At 42.4% G+C, this 17919-nt stretch overlaps 1 protein-coding gene across 2 annotated transcripts in view; it reads right to left on the minus strand.

Moving 5' to 3' along the window:
- Nucleotides 1–17919, minus strand: part of SERPINE2 (serpin peptidase inhibitor, clade E (nexin, plasminogen activator inhibitor type 1), member 2) — a 65258-nt gene that overhangs the window by 21785 nt on the left and 25554 nt on the right. For both annotated transcript variants that reach the window (XM_011951924.1, XM_011951925.1), the window contains 2 exons: nt 4895–5175; nt 1372–1599 (listed from right to left, as the gene is read on the minus strand). In XM_011951924.1, coding sequence (XP_011807314.1) covers nt 1372–1599; nt 4895–5175 — 509 coding nt within the window. The remainder of the gene's footprint in view (nt 1–1371; nt 1600–4894; nt 5176–17919) is intronic.

Below are 17919 nucleotides of genomic sequence, written 5' to 3' on the forward strand. Positions count from 1 at the left end.
CTTCTTCTCCCTATAGACTCTCTCTCTTCTATGAAAAAAGGCTCTATGGCCAGGCACGGGAGCTCATGCCTGTAATCCCAGCACTCTGGGAGGCTGAGGCGAGAGGACTGCTTGAACCCAAGAGTTCGAGACCAGCATGGGCAACACGGTGAGACCCTGTCTCTTCAAAAAATAAAAAAAAATTAGCCAGGCGTGGTGGTGCACACCTGTAGTTCCAGCTACTGCAAAGGCTGAGGTGGGAGGATTACTTGAGCCCAGGAGGTTGAGGCTGCAGTGAGCTATGATTGCATCATTGCGCTCTGGCATAAGAGATAGAGCGAGACCCTGTCTCCAAAAAAAAAAAGGAAAAAAGGAAAAAGGGTCCCAAGTCTGTACTCCCAGGCTTCACATTCTCCTGTTGTTTCAGACCTACAGCTCCTCCTGCATGTCTCCACCTGGACCTCCAGGTTACAAATAAAGGTTTTTGTTTGTTTGTTTTTGTTGTTGTTGTTTTAGACAGAGTCTCATTCTGTCACCCAGGCTGGAGTGCCGGGGTGCAATCTCAGCTCATTGCAATCTCCGCCTCCTCGGTTCAAGCGATTCTCCTGCCTCAGCCTCCCAAGTAGCTGGGATTACAGGTGCCCGCTACCATGTCTGGCTTATTGTTGTATTTTTAGTAGAAACGGGATAAACCATGTTGGCCGGGCTGGTCTCGAACTCTTGACCTCAGGTGATCCACCCACCTCGGCCTCACAAAGTGCTGGGATTACTGGCAAAAGCCACTGTGCCTGGCCTACAAATTAAGTTTTAAAACACCAACATTAGACTGTACTTTATTTAATGGGAGAAGAGACACCTACAAATGCGTAATCATTTTGAGAAGTGGAAAGGGCTGTAATGGAGGGGTGTGTAAAAGTTGTAATCGTGTGCCAATCATAACGGACAACAGGGTACCCATGTCTTTGGCAATGGCAGAAGCAAGAGGCCTGGAAGGCAAAGGGATCAATCCATCTGGAAGGATGAGGAGGACATTCCAGGTAAAGGGAGAGGCAGATGCAAAAACAGGAAGGAATGAGCAAGAAAACCTTCCAAATTGACAAGAGCCTGTGGGCAAGGACGCTGGAGACCAGACATGGCAAGGAGAGGAGACAGTGGAGGGGCTGGATTCTGTTCTGTTGCCCAAACTATAGCAGAAAAACCTCCCAGGAGCACAGTGAGCGATGGCAGATTGAAGGGGAAGGTGGGAGACCGAACAGAGCTTCCCTGGATCCAGGAGTTTCTCAACCGACAGGCCATTGGATTGCACTTGCAGACACCACTTTGAACCCTGGAGTCTAACTCATGCTTTCATTCACAAACTATGCAATCATAGGACATATGGTGGCCACTCACCTCTAGTTTCGTTTTTAACCCATGCATTGATGGCATCACAGGCAGAGGCTGGATCCTCAAAATTCACATTCCGGACCTCACATTGGAACACATCTTTGTTCCTTGTAATAAAAGGCACTTCGATTTCAGAGGCATTCTTAACAAACACGGCGTTAGCCACTGTCACAATGTCTTTATTCTTCTTGGAGACGATGGCCTTGTTGATCTTCTTTAATATCTTACCAACTCCTAAAAGAGAAACCAGAAAATACAGCAGTATTTCCATAAGAATCTAGAAAAGTTTTAAAAATCTTTTATATTGCAGCAAGTAAGAAGAGTACAGGCCAGATGCAGTGGCTCACACCGGTAATCCCAGCAATTTAAGAGGCTGAGGTGGATGGATTGCTTGAGCTCTGGAGTTTAAGACCAACCTGGGTAATATAACAAAACCCTGTCTCTACCAAAAATACAAAATTAACTGGACATGGTAGCACACCTGTGATACCAACTACTTGAGGAGGCTGAGGTGGAAGGATCGCTGGAGCCCAGGAAGTCAAGGCTGCAGTAAGCCATGATCGCGCCCCTGCATGCAAGACTAAGCAAGACCTTGTCTCAAAAATAAAAATAAAAGAACAGTACAAACAGGATAGCTATGAGTAGCAAGAAACTAAGTCTCTGTCCTCTCAGGGGTCTATTTCTTAAGAAAAGGAGAGAATGGGGTTAAAATCTAACCACCGAAGCTCTCAAATATCAATTGTGCTTCTGCATCAAAACAGGGATATTCCAGGTGTTCTCGCCACCTTCCCAATGCAGACCTCATTCTCATGGTAGCCTTTTTGGGCACCAGATCAGTATGAACGCTGGTACAGTCCTCAGTTCTATAGCCAAGGGGGAATAAATCAAAGCGAACTTCCTAATTCTTTCTCTCTTTCTTGTCTAACATTATTAAGTGTGACTTCCTTTCTTGCCAAAGATTTAACAATATAATTTCGTTTTTTCTATTTTGGAAAAAAAATGAGTAAAATAAGCGTTAGAAAGACTATAAAAAATTACCATGTGCCACCATCCAGAACAATGTGGTTTTTACTCGGTATCAAGCTCAAAGAGTAAGGAGATTAATTTTATGGCAATATAAGCTTTATTTTACATGAGCCATTCATACATGCTCCATTTAGTTTGAGAGGGTGAAAAAGAGGCCAATAAGTTATAAGGATGCAATGTGTTTCTACAGAGAGCTCAAATTACAGATCCTTCTTCATCGCTTGGGGTCTCTTCAAAATGACATTGTCCTAAAACATCCTGCCAGAGTCACCTTGATGGTCCCCTAAAGAGCCAATTTGTCACTCTGAATGTACATGCTCTTCAGACCCTTTACACAGGGTGGGGCAGTCTTCTCAGGGCCCACAAAGAGGGGCGCGTGTAGGGCTTTACAAAGTGCATGGCCCTCTCTTAGACGCTCATGACCACACCTTACAATTGCTCTACGGTGCAGGCCCATTCTACAAGTAAGAAAACGGCAGGCTTTAGAGGCTGAAAGACACTTCCAAGGCCAACTGCCAGCTCCTGACCCTTTTGGAGTAGGGGTGAGGCACTGGTGGATGGCCAACAGGCCAATATTGTTAGAACTTCAGAAATAATGGCTTAAAATTGTGTGGCTCAGCATTAAGACAAACAACAAAAGTCCAGTTGCTATTTTGGAATTGTCTCGGCTGACACGGCCTGGATCACACTAGGAAAGGCCATAAATTTTAGCAGTGATTCGCCACAAAGTTATAAATCACCAAGAGTTTTCTGAACTTCCAAGCAAGGGGCAGAACAGTGTGTTCCAAGTATTTAGTCCTTCTATGCTTCCAACAGGTGAACAAACTGCAAACTCATGTGAAGTGTAATGCTGCATCAACAGAGCGGTGAGATTAGGCATTTGGTGCTGGCAGCCCTGGAGGCCACGCTGAGCAGAGTCGGAGGTGGGTGCAGAGCAAGGCACTGAAGGACACAAACCGCCACCTCCCTGATCTTACTCTCCAGCTGATGATGCCAGTGCAGTCAAGATTCTCAGAACTTTCAGGCCAGCCTGGGTGGAAGAACACGGGAAGACTCCCTTGTTTCCAATGAAGTAAGCAGACCTAGATGTGAATGTGACTTTTGCAAGGTCGCAGAGGGTGTTGGTGGCCCGGAAGAGTGGGGGAGCCAGTCCTGCTCCACTGCGTGCTGCAGTCAGGGAGACAGCAGGCAGGACACGCCTCTGGGCAAGACCCCTCAGCTGAAGCAAAACAGTGCCAGAGGATGAAGCTCGTGCAGTTAAACGGGTCATTTAAGAAAGGTTTTTCGTTAAATCAAACTAAACCTTTTTCACTGGGCCTTACTTTAAAACAATTTTTTAGCTCTCTCTCTCGCTACATATCTATCTATCTATCTATCTATCTATCTATCTATCTATCTATCTATCTATCTATATTTTTTCTTTAAGCTCTGGGATACATGTGCAGAACGTGCAGGTTTGTTACATAGGTATACATGTGCCATGGTGCTCTGCTGCACCCATCAACCTGTCATCTAGGTTTTAAGCCCCACATGCATTAGGTATTTGTCCTAATGCTTTCCCTCCCCTTGCCCCCATCCCTCGACAGGCCCCAGTGCGTGACGTTCCCCTCCCTGTGTCCATGTGTTCTCATTGGTCAACTCCCACTTATGAGTGAGAACATGCAGTGTTTGGTTTTCTGTTCTTGGGTTACTTTGCTGAGAATGATGGTTTCCAGCTTCATCCATGTCCCTGCAAAGGACATGAACTCACTCTTTTTTATGGCTGCATAGTATTCCACAGTATATATGTGCCATATTTTCTTTATCCCATCTATCATTGATGGGCATGTGGGTTGGTTCCAAGTCTTTGCTTAGCTTTATATTTTGAAATAATTATAGATTTATAGGAAATGGCAAAACAATATGCAGGGAAGTCCCACGTGCCTTTCACCCAGTCTTCCCAATGGTACTGTCGTTGCATCAGGAAATTTCCATCAGGTCAGTCCACAGGGTGCATTCAGACTTCACTCATTTTCCATATACTCCTGTTGTAGGCTTGGGGAGGGGGGTCTGTGTAGATTTGTGTGGCCACCGCCACAATCAGGACCCAGGATGGCTCCACCACCACAAGACCCCTGGGCCCCCCACAGCCACCCCTTCCCAGCTCTTCTCACATGCTTTACAAGCACACCTACAACCACAGTGCAACTCAGCCCTGGGCGCCATGGAGGTGGTGAGCCAGGAAGTGTCCCCTGCAGGGATGAGGACTGGAGCCTTGGGAAGGGAGACCTAGTGACAGACCCCAAGCTCCAAAAGTACAGAAAAGGGACCAGAGTTTAGTTCTAACTGCCAGCACCACGCTATTAGTTCTTGAGAAAAGACTGACCCCAAGCCCCAAGTGGCACCAGCAAAACCTCTTCTGGCTGCTCTGCTTCTTGGGGCTGTCAGCAAAAACCAAGCCATAAACCATCTGGTCACAAGACTCAGGCAAAGGCCCCGCCAGTGAGCAATCGTGCACACGCACCATTTACGCCGTATCTCATCACCATGGCAAGCTGCTTCTTGGTCCTGCCGTCTGCCCCCAGCTGAAGCATCCCCAGGACTGATGCAATCCCATGGGGAGAGATCACGATGTTGTCATGAGGCCTCGACTTGACAATCTGATTGAAAACCTGGATCCCCGTGTTGGAGCCTAGTTCCTCGAGAGACAGAGGGTTGAAGTGGGAGCAGATGGAGGGCAGCGTCACAGAGGCCAAGAGGAAGAGGGGGAGATGCCAGTTCATGGTTCCTTCCGCCAAGGACGACCTGAAAAAGTAAGTTAAAAAAAATTAAAATTATATTTAAGTGGGTACTTTACTACTTTTTTGTTTCTGTTTTTTTCTTTTTTTCTTTTTTTTCCCAGATGGAGACTCGTTCTTTTGCCCAGGCTGGAGTGCAGCGGTGCCATCTCGGCTCACTGCAACCTCTGCCTCCCAGGTTCAAGCAATTCTCGTGCCTCAGCCCCCTGAGTAGCTAGAATTACAGGCGTGAACCACCATGACTGGCTAATTTTTGTATTTTTAGTACAGATGAGATTTCACCATGCTGGCCAGGCTGGTCTCAAACTCCTGACCTCAAGTGATCTGCCTGCCTCAGCCTCCCAAAGTGCTGGGATTACAGGCATGAGCCACTGTACTTGGCCTAGGAGACCATTTTGTACTCACCTAGGTATGCTTGACTGTCCTCAGCATAATTGAATGCCATGTGAATACATTTAAGACAGAACAGTGTAATTAAATCAGTTTTCAAAACACACGCTGGGGAGGTGGAGAGGGAAAGGAAGCAAACTTCCATCTCTTGGGTCCTTACAATGTGCCAGGTCCTATACTAATCAGTATTTAATTCTTGGTTATTTTATTTTTATTTTTTTTGAGACAGTCTCACTCTGTTGCCCGGGCTGGAGTGCAGTGGTGCAATCTTGGCTCACTGCAACCTCCGCCTCCAGGGTTCAAGTGATTCTCACGTCTCAGCTTCCTGAGTATCTGGGATTACAAGTATGCGCCAACTCGCCTGGCAGTTTTTTTTTTTTTTTAGTAGAGACGAGGTTTCACCATGTTTGCCAGGCTGGTCTCGAATATCTTGCCTCAAGTGATCCGGCCTCCCACAGTGCTGGGATTAAAGGAGTGAGCCACCATGCTTGGTCTAATCATTATTTAATTCTCGTAAGTGCCTTTTATCCAATTAAACCAATATTTACTGAGGGACCACTGTGTGTTGGGCCCTTTTCTAAGTGCTAGGCATATGACGTAACTAACTGGACAAGACTCCCACCCTCACCGAGCTGACAATCTAGAAGGGAGACAGAAAATAAGCCAGCAAGCAATAAAGCATTTTCAGAAAAGGATAAAAGGCACAATATAAAATACAGGGACGTGAGTGGATGAAGGGCTGGAGGGGTCGAGAGGTGGTCATTAGATAGGGTGGTCACGAAGCCAGCTCTATGGCAGGAACGTGGGTGATGAGACCTGAATGGGGGAAGGAGCCAGCCACACTCTGATGGGTAAACAGTACGCTGGGCAGAGGGAGAGCAGGGCCGAGGCCCTGAAGTGGGAATAAACTTGGTGTATTAGAGGCCAGTGTGGATGTGAAGTCAAGGTCGTGGAGTCAAGAAGGGAGACAGGTGGGTGAAGCTGAAGGAGAGTTCAGATCTGGGAAGGTCCTGTAGAGCCTGGAAAGGCACTGGGATTTCATTCCAAGGGTCACAAGAAACCCCTGGAAGATTTCAAACACGGGAGTGAATCCCTCGGCTTGCTATGATTATCTTATAACCACATGTGCTTGATTCTTTTACCATAAGCACACTGCTTTTAAAATTAAAGAATGATTAATTAAAATAAACTTAGGCGACTGCTTTAAAGTTACAGTAGGGTAGGACAATTGGTAAGTTCATCAATTTTGAGGATGGTGTTGCTTACATGGATGTTCTCAACTACAGTCATTTGTTTTAAAGAAGCTTCCCTCCTTAATTACCACTCACAAAGCTTTCTCTGGCTATGACAAGTAAGAGGTAGGAAATTTACATGTATTTATGGAAAAGCAAATACTTTCATTAAGTAAGAACTTAACAGTGGCAGCTGGTGAAATAAAAGCAGCATTCGTGATGTTGCTAATTCAGTTCTTCCCTGAGAGGCCCGAGCTCCTGCTAAGCACAAGTCTCCCGTGGAGTCAGTGTGTCCCTCTCTGTTGTTACGTGTGGGAGGTTGGGGGTGACTGCAGAGAATAAAACAAAGGGGAGCCTTCTAAGAGACAGGTGACCTGGAGGGAGGGGGAAATCGTGTCTCTGTGTGCTCTGGGGGAAGGCACGGGCACAACCACAGTGTTAGGCAGAACTGGCCCCGTATTTGGTGTCTCCTTGCCTTCCTTTCTGTGCTCTTGCTGTGCATCCCACCCTAGGGAGTAGGAGATGTTCAATAAACTCTTGTGAGATTGATCCGACGGCTCGTAAATACTTTCTATTTTTATTAATTAATTTCTCACTGCATCAAAATAGTGTTTATGGAGTGTGGCTAAGAAAATGCTTGTGTTTAATTCTGATCCTCACGGTCAGCTCAAGACACTCTCTGAGGGAAGAGCCATGACTACATTGAGGAAGGACTGTGGGTTCACATACAACTCCCTGCCCGGCTCCCCGACACAGAGGGCCCCACCGTGAACCACTGAGGCCATCATTCCACTTGACACTGCAAGTTTCTTATGTGTTGTGAAACAAGCGCTTTTCTAAAGATTTAGAATGTGCCGTGTTTCTCCAGAGCTTAATTGTACAACAGTTGTAAAAACTCAGCCTGTCTAAATTCAAAACATGTAAGTGACCTACATACGCTGCTCCCGCTTGGGCTCAACTGGCCGGCGTGGCCTATTTTGACTTTGGCACCTAGGCCTGGCTCTAATGCCACGACAATCCCTTGAGTTTCCTGGAGCCTACTGGACTTTGGAGAGCATCCAAATCATGACCGCGGAAGCTTTATTCATTTCATCTAAAAACTAGAAATTGTGTTCTCCCCTTCCTTCTTCCCTCTTGCCTTTTCTTTCTTTTGGGCAATAAATATCCCCTTTAAAATTTAATATAGCACAAAGTCATCACAAGTATAAAACATTGTGTACAATCTTTGTTGCAAATGGCCAAATCCAGTGACCAACTTCATCCATCTCAGTTGATGACTCTTGCATTATAGTCTATTCTGGTATCTACATTCAGCCCGCTATAATCTGTATTCCTGAAGCCTCCCCAAAGAAATCCTCCTAGATTAGTGAATATTTGAATAAATATCAGAATTTGGATTCACAAGACATGAACATTAAACTGGTTTTGCCTCTGGTAGCTTAAAGTTGATAGACTCAAATACTACAGATATATATACACATATATATATATCTGTTCTATATATATAGATATACATTTTCTATATATATATCTCAAATACTACAGATATATATACACATATATATATATCTGTTCTATATATATAGATATACATTTTCTATATATATATCTCAAATACTACAGATATATATTTTCTATATATATATACCCATATCTATCTATCTATCTATATATATATACAGAGAGAGAGAGACAGAGACAGAGAGAGAACATTGTAAAAACAGGGTGAAAGGATCAGTGACAATGAGAAATCTAACAGCTCCAATGTCTTAAAGTCACAAGGACAGTCTCCTAAATAAATAGCTAACTTATTTAGAAGACTTCTGCTTGGTTATAAATTTTTGCTAAAAGAACAGTTTTACTATGACATGGAAGAAAGCTGTTATGGGTGTTTTTCTGGGTTTCTTGGACTTGCGAAGTTTTTGAGAGCTGTCTATGTACAATTTCATAGAAGTGCACTGGGACAGTGTTAGAGCTACGCAGAACTTGGAATCAGAGCTATTTTTGATTGATGTGCTGAGCACAACTTCTCCTTGGCCAAATGCTCACTCATCTAAACTCACCTGGCTTATATACGTGTCTAAGAATAAGCTTTCATTTTTCTCCAAAGTTCAGTAGCCAGGAGAGGGGGTGTTGATCTATAAATTACTTTAAGCCTGCATAATTCCTAACAATGAAACACACTCAGGTCCAAAGAGACAGTCGCTTACATGAAGTTAGTTGGAGTTCTCAAGCTTTGAAATGCTTGATCTCTGGAACAAGCAGATGCCATAATGGAAAGTACATAGAAACCTCCTGTTTATTTTCCTTTTTAAGAGAAATTACACTTTTAAACTTTCAAATCAGAGAGAAATGAGTGCTGCCCAAATGTACTGCATAGCAACAAAATGGAAGATTATCGTTTGCTTGAATATTGTTTTCACAACAGTAAAAGTAAGTCTCAGGCCGTCATTGGAGGGAAGATCATAAGCCCATCAATAGAGCCATCGCCACAGGCATATCCTTTCAAATGTCGGGTATCTCCTTCCCTATGTTCTAGTTTCTCTTACTTCAAACCTTTCTCCTTTCCAGTATGGGGAATGTTTATGAAACAGTTTGGTACTGCTTTGAGCTTTAACCATGATTTAACGTAGTAAATAATAGGATGGTAGTTTTGCAAATGCCAGACTCAAAATATATCCCTAACATTTATAAATAGACCACGTGCCAATTGCAGACATTAGAGGAACCCACTCTCTATAGACCCAATGGTGTCCACCCTCTCTTCTACACAGGTGATGCTCAAATACGCAGCTCAAATCCTCAAACTCTCTGCTGAATTTCAGTGCTATACTTTTCAACAGTTTGCTACCTGTTTTCAATTCATTGTTCAGAAAAATTATCCACTGGTGGGGAGGGGCACTAGTCTCCAAAAATCTACCCAATCTTCTCTTTTTCAAGAGTCATAGTTTCTGTTGATAGAGCTTGCTTACCCAAGCCTGCACCTCTGCTTCTCTCCCTTAGCCCCCACCTAGCAACCGTCACACTTCTACCCAACTCCTTCCACGGTGTGTGTGATACTTTTCCTGATTGTTAAAGATGGGGTTCTTTATTCCCTTCTTTGGATTCCTATAGCATTTCCCATTTGCATGCCTCATTTTGGTTGTTTTCCAAGTGTGTTTTCTTTCCTCCCAAGTAGACTGGAAACTCACAGAAAGCAGGGACTTTAGAATCCTGGTGCCCACAGGGTCAGCTTAGGGCCTTACATTCATTGGTAGACACAAAATCAGAGATTGACCTGTGGGACTAATCCAGAAAGTGTTTGCTGTGCAATACAGAGTGTTCTAAAAATAATTTTAGCAACTAAAAGTCAAAAAAGTCACAAGTCTGGATTAGGGTTATTCTCAGGAAAAATGAAAAGGAATAAAAGTTCTGGTACTACTGGGCCCTCACCCCCACGGCAAACGTTCTGCACAGCCGCCACCCCTTATGGGTGGCGCACCCACTTCCCAGCGTGCCTTGCTCCCGCTGCTCCCTGCTGCTGCTTCACACCCCACCATAGCCGCCACTGCCATCACCTCTCCAGGCTGCTTGAGCACCTGTGACCAGACCCCTTAGCCTGGAACCGGTGCTGAACAACTGAACAGTGGAGACCAGGATAGACAGTCACAAAACATGAAGCTCATTTTCGACCTAACAAATTCTCCTTTTTATGAACTAAAATAGTTTACATATAGTACATGAACAAACGATAAATAATATAACACTAGTCTGCTCTATGTAGCAAAATAAATAAGTTGTAGGCAGACAGTTTGGTAGGAAAAACCACTGGAAAGAGTCTTCTGGGTCCATTCATAGCTGGAGGGTGCACACCTATTTTGGGAGGACACAGAAGCGTCTAATGAAGGAAAAGTTTTCCATCCCCTCTCATTGTCTATAAAAGGTTTAAAGTGATCATGTTTTATAAAATGTGTATTTTTAAAAACATTATATCATGGGAGTTATCAAATACATGCAAATATTTAATACTCTGCCCATATTCAACATACAGAAAAAGCAATTATCAACTCATGCCTTGGTTTATTTCTACTCAAATCAAAGATGATTTTGAAGTTAACTGTAGACATCATATAATTCAAAATAATTTCAACATATAGTCTAAGCCTAAGGATTTCAAATATATATATCCATAACATCATTATCACACCGCAAAATAACTCCTTAACACGTTAAGTATCTAGTCCAGGTTCATGTTTTTTCTAATTGTCTTCTTTTTTCTATAGTATATTTGAATTAGAATCTAAGTGAGCTCCATACATTGCAACTGGTTACACCTCCTGCCTTTGTTTTGTTTTGTTTTGTTTTTCATCTCCTAGTTGCTTCATTTTTTTTTCCCTTGGAATTTTTGTGTTGAAGAAACCAGGTTATTTGCCCTGTAGAGTTTCTCCAGGGTAGATTTTACTAACTGCATTAATGTGATGCTGTTCAACAAGTTCCTCTGTCTTCTGTCCCTCCTGCAAACCGTTAGAGCTAGAGCAGGGGTCTGCAAGCTACGGCCCATGGGCCAGACCTGGCCACACTTTTTGTTTTGTCTGTGGGTGCATTTGTGCTATGACAGGGAGCCGAGCAGAGGTGCCTGGCTGCAACAGAGATGGTATAGCCTGCAAAGCCAAAAACAGTTATCATGTGGCCCTCTACGTGAAAAGCCTGCTGACCCCAACCGTAGGGACTGATCAGATTCAAGTCAATTTTCTCTTTTTGCAAGCATATTTTGTAGAGGTGCTGTCGACGGTGGTGAAATCAGTAGACAGTAGCTGACTGTCTCTTTTTATGGTGTTAGCAGCTGCTCATGATGACCGCCTAAGTGCACTGTTTTATTAAAAGTTACCAAACGTGGGTGCTGTTACAATTCTAACCTTCCTTACTTACTTATTAATTAGAATATTTATATAAAAAGAAGTTTTCCATAATCAACTACTTGGTTGCCCTGAGGTTTATTTTGTGTTACAAGGGCAGGATAAATTCTTCATTCATTTCCCATATCTAACAGTTTTCAAAATAATTCAAAATAGGTTGATTGACCAGAGGGTTTTGTTTTATTTTCTGTATCACTATAAACTCATGTTTTTCAACAGACTTTAAGGGTCTTGATCCACTGCAAATATTATTCTTATTGATGCTCAAAATGAGCCTCTTCACACTGATTCTTAAACCTTCTGATACAACCCTAAAGTCTTGTTAGCCTCCTTGCTTTCCGGTTTGACTAGAGGTTTAGGCTCATTTTATGTATCTTCCGTTCCAGATGGAATCAGCCACTTCTCTAGGGAGCTCTGGTTCCTTTTAGTGAGAAACAGTAGCACTGAGCACCCTTATCTAATAAACTCTAAATTAACTGTGGAAATGCTGAGCAACAGTGATAAGGAAAATCCAAAGTCCATTTGCACCACTCTCTGGACTATATCCAAATACTGAAATTCAAATTATGAAAGCCAGACTGCTGACACTGTTTTACACTGACGGCTCACACATCACTGGAAAATCAAATTATGAAAGACCAGCTGCTGACACTGAATCGGTTTGCCTCCCATGGCCATCTAGATGGAGGGAGGCTCGTTGGATGACGAGAAAAAGGAGTCTGCTGAGCATTAAAAGCTGGGCTGGCAGAATCAAAGTGGATTGCCCTCGTGTGACAGCAGAGAGTCTCCTGAATCAAGCCCAGCCTAAAAATGGAATCCTAACAGTGCAGATGCCAGCGATAAACAACTGACACACAGCCCAGCAAGGAGAGTCCCCGCATTTATCTCAGCCTCTCCCCTCCCTGCCCCTCAGTGAAAGCTGACACCTTCTCAGGCACTGGGAAAGTCTTGCTATCCTTCTAGCCTCGTGTTGCTAGGATCCTGGTTCTTGGAACCTAAGACCGCTTATTAATCTACATGGGCTAGAGCAGGTAGAGAAAAACAGCAGGCATGTTGTGTCCGAATCATGACATCCCTCAACAGCTTTTCCTGTCACAGCTTCCCAGAGAAATAAATGTACAGGCTGGGCACAGTGGCTCACGTCTGTAATCCCAGCACTTTGGAAGGCCGAGGTGAGCAGCGTGCTTGAGGCCAGTAGTTTGAAACCAGCCTGGCTAACATGGCATAACCCTGTCTCTACTAGAAATACAAAAATCAGCCGGGTGTGGCAGCACATGCCTGTAATGACAGCTATTCGGGAGGCTGAGGCAAGTGAATCTCTTGAACCCGGGAGGCAGAGGCTGCAGTGAGCTGAGATGGTGCCACTGCACTCTAGGCCAGGTGACAGAGTGAGACTCTGTCTCAAAAATAAATAAATGAATAAATAAAAATGTACAGGAAAGGTTTGGGGCTGCCAAACTGAGACTTCTGAATGGCCTTAAGTAGAATCGTGCTGTCCAGCATTCGGACCAAATGTTTCTCAACAGTACTTTGCCAACACTCTTAAGGGTGTTTGGCAAGAGGCATTCTAGAGACTCTTCAGGAGGTGACCCTTGGAGATTAAGGCTGTCTCTGTAAGTTGACAGTAATTGTTAATGTACAAGTAATCGAGGTTAAGCCTCACATATGGTCTCTGTCTCTCAAACCTGTATAAGCAATACTGAAATAATGTCCATTTTCCAAACATCTACCACATTTTCTTTTTTTTTTTTTTTGAGACGGAGTCTTGCTCTGTCACCCAGGCTGGAGTGCAGTGGCCGGATCTCAGCTCACTGCAAGCTCCGCCTCCCGGGTTTACGCCATTCTCCTGCCTCAGCCTCCCGAGTAGCTGGGACTACAGGCGCCTGCCACCTCGCCCGGCTAGTTTTTTGTATTTTTCAGTAGAGACGGGGTTTCACCATGTTAGCCAGGATGGTCTCGATCTCCTGACCTCGTGATCCGCCCATCTCAGCCTCCCAAAGTGCTGGGATTACAGGCTTGAGCCACCGTGCCCTACCACATTTTCTTATGATACCAAATCAGGTGAACAAGCAAACTAAAGTGCATCTTGGTTATCCTTGGGAAGTGTACTATTATCAAAATGACTCAGCGTCTTTAAAATTTAGAGAACAAACGGGAAATGCCAACATATCAAGGAGACAGCAGCTTGATAGTTTTAAAATGTGTTCTTTCAGGTTACTGGAGAAACAGACATCTGAATTTTTTCTTAAATTTTTATCTGCCTTCAAAGTGTATGCTCATTCTATGACGCTAAATAATTTGGCCAAAAAGGAACCTAAAAATGTTTAGGAAATAACTTTTCAGCCGCTGAAAAGTATGGCAGCAACATCCAAATGGTTCCTGCAACAAAAAGACACATATTTTATTGTGAAGTACACTCTGACGTCAAGTACCTTTTATCCACATATTATACGTTCTGAAATCTCTTTGGGTTGATGGGAAAAGGCTAGAGGGAAGGAGGGGATTAGAGTTTTGTTAGCAGTCTGTCTTTTAAAATTCAAGATTAAAGGATATTTATTCTATTTTCCTCTAAGTTTCCGGGAAAATACACCTAAGGTTCAAATTCCAATCCTACTGCCCATTAACCAAGAGATCCAAGGCAAGTCACAATCTTTATCCATCTTAGCTTTGTCCTCTGCGACATCAGAAATCGTATCTCAAGGGTGGCCATGGGAATTCAATAGGTGCAAACAGAAAGACACAGTAACCAGCCTAATACCTGGCTCAGAGCAAGTGTTCAGTAAATGCTGGCTCTCTTCTTCTGGTCTTCTTCAATGTTCAAGACCTGAAATACTTTGATTTGTATTTCAGCAACTATTTAGAAAGTCTCAGGAATCAAGCTAAGGAAACAATCAAACACTGCTACCTTGATGAAGCCCTGTCTGTATCTTTGTAACTTCCTTAGACTATTTAAGACTCAGAAATAGATTAAGAAAATGCTGGTGCATTTTGCTGTCTCTGTAAGAGAACTGAGGGGTACATTACTGTGGGAATGAAGGCAGGTAAGTGTGCCCCAGAAAACCTATAATAGTGCTGAGATATGTTTTTCAGTCTGCTGACAGATCATCAAATCTGGTTTACTTACGTATCAAGTCCTACAGACTTTTCTTTTTGACATGTCATTAAGATGTAATGGTCCAAATGGCTGATTTCCTAATCCAACAACCAAGAGGTGATCCAAGACATTACAGTGATATTGACCAATGGTTCTCAATCTTTAGAAACAAGGAAGTACCTTTTTAATTTCTCTCTTCAATAAGAGACACAGAAGTACCTTTTTTAGACATAAAAAATATTACACATGTATGTTTTTAGTATTTGTAAAAATACATAATAAAATACAACCATGAATTCTTAAACATGTTAATAAAATGCAAATTCTTTTTATCAGTATCTAGATACATTTTAAAAAATCATATTTTGAGATATTATTTATCAATCTATACTCAAAACTAGGCCATGAACATGATTTCTCTGATCCTTTAGAATAACCCTCATATGCCTATGGGCCCTCAATTCAGAGACGAGAAACTAACACTCTCTGGATTCTTGCCAATAAAAAAATGAGTATCAAGTGCCAGAAGTGTAAATTGATTTTTAAAAAATCTTTCTTAAAGGCAATCCCTAGTATGCATAAATAATCTTAATAATGTATCTACCTATTGGAACACTAATACCCCTTCTATCAATCAATCCTAACGTAATAATAAAAAAGATTCCAGTCCAAAAATGTTTACTATTATTTTCAGTAGCAAAAGCATTGCAATATTCTTTGCAATATGTAATAGCAACAGCAATTATAATTGCAAATTAAATCTCCAATGGAGGGGACACTGTGGGTGACCTTTTACCAGCTTTGTGCACTTATCCCCTAGTTTCTGTGTGCTTTGTTGCTAACGGTTTATACCTGTTACCTCGGACAATTACTAGAGGGAGTTGAAGGCCACTTTCTTAGTTGGCCTTAAGCGGTTAAGAGTTCACAAACACCATTCCCTTCTTGAGGACTAACAGCCATTGACTACTGGTCTGGTTGTTCACTGACTCTCCAGAGCTCCCCATGAGCTCTGAATGTGGGACTCTGCCTGATATTTCTTGCTTGGTTTCTTCCCTTTCTAATTCCCACTTTTCCCTTTCCCTTACTGTTTCACCTGGAAGCATTTCCTTAATGAATCCCTTGGCTCAGGGATTGCTTCTGGAAGAACATAACCTAAAATGTCCAACAATAATGAACAGTTAATGACATTCATCCAACACAATATTCTTTGGCTGTTAAGAACCTATCTCTGAAGAAAACTTAAAGACATGGTAATATATTCTGGATGTATCTTAATTGGAAAAAATCTACAGTATAATTAACTACGTAAAAATTATACACAGGCACAAAAAAGACTAACAGGACAGATATTAAAATATCTATATAGTTATTTCTGGTGGTGGGAATATGAATATTAGTTATTATTCTGTATACTGTCATGTATCCTTCAAAATTTCTGTAATGAAATAGCCACTTACAACAAGGAACCCTTTTCCTTTTATCAGGAACTTATACTCTGGAATAGCTGAAATGTGTTCTAAACGGGAGGAGAGGAGGTTATGGAGCACAACAGTGGCTAAATCAAAGGATCATAAACTTTAATAAAAATAGTATTTATTGGAAAAGGAGAAATAGTTGAAAAATAATAGAGTGTTATTATACACTTATATACACTAAGATAAATGTTACACCCCATTACAACCCACAGACCATTTCATGTTGAGTTGTTTCAGTAAATGGTGGTGCTATGTTGCTGAACAGGATTTGACCTATTTATGTGGCCAAATCTACATATTAGATATTTAATGATAGGGATTATGACTTAATTTTTTTATTCTCTGTGTTTAGCATAGTACCTAGTCTATAGTAGTAACTCAATATAGGTTTATGAAATAAATTGTAATTCCATGGAAAGTAACTGTTTCATTACTATTTTAGGTATCAGCAGCAACTGTTATTGCTAACTTTTAAAAAAATTCCAGTTTGCTTAAAATTTGTGGAATACCTTCTTAAGTCCTCTAAGAATAATAGCCATCATTTATTGAATGCCTGCTGCTGTGGTTTGAATAACTATGTCCTTCCAAATTCATTTGTTGAAATCCTAACCCATGGTATTAGAAGCTGGGTGTTTTGGAGGTAATTAGATCATGAGGGTGAAGCCTCATGAATGGAATTAGTGTCCTTATAACAGAGGTCTCAGAAGGCTAGCTAGTCCCATCCACCGTGTGAGGACACAGTGGGAAGGTAACATCTACGAACCAGAAAGCAGGCTCTCACCAAACACTGAACCTGCTGGTGCCTTGATCCTTGACTTCCCAGCCTCCAGAACAGTGAGAAATAAATTGGTTTTTTATAGACTCCCTGGTCTGTGGTATTCTGTTACAGACTAAAACAGAGTAAGACATCTACTATATGACAGACACTGTACCTGGAGCTTCCTTTTCAACATCCAGTTTAACCCTCAACTGAAGAAGTAGGCGTTAGTTATTTATATTTTATAGATAATAAAAACCAGGGCCCAGAAAAATTAGACTCTGGCAAGACTGTATAAATGGTACATGGTAAAAAGACCTGATGCCTAAAAGCCAGTGCTCTGTATGCCACACTGCATCCTGTGACAGAGTTGAAAGGGTCAACTGAAAAAAAGGTGAAGAAACACTGTCTTCCTTCTACCTCTCTATCCTTTGCTTAAATCATCGAGAACTCAAAGTAAACAAGTGACCAGTTTTACAAGGCACTAGAATTGAACATAATGTTTGTTACTCTAGTGGTTCTCAACTGGTAGTGGGTGATGTTGCCCCTCTGCCCCCAGAGCAGATGTGGCAATGTCTGGAGACATTTTTGGTTGCACACCTGGGAAGGAGGTGCTACTGGCATCTAGTGGATGGAGGCCAGGGATGCTGCTAAACTTTCTCCAGTACCCAAGACAGCCCCCACACTAAAGAGTTATGTCAGTAGTGCCAAGATAAAGAAAGCCTCCTCCAGGGCACAAGAGAACACACATTCCCACTCTCCCCCCAGGTGCCACACACTGATACCTCTGATTTTCCTTAGTTTAAAACCAAAGTCTCCGTCTGAAGTCCTAGATTGTTTCTCATTAAATCAATGACTGCACTGGTACCAATTTACACAGTGGTTCTCCATGGAATTTTCTTCTTCTT

This window comes from Colobus angolensis, unplaced genomic scaffold (genome assembly GCF_000951035.1).
Source record: "Colobus angolensis palliatus isolate OR3802 unplaced genomic scaffold, Cang.pa_1.0 Scaffold33, whole genome shotgun sequence".
In the NCBI taxonomy this organism is placed as follows: Eukaryota; Metazoa; Chordata; class Mammalia; order Primates; family Cercopithecidae; genus Colobus; species Colobus angolensis.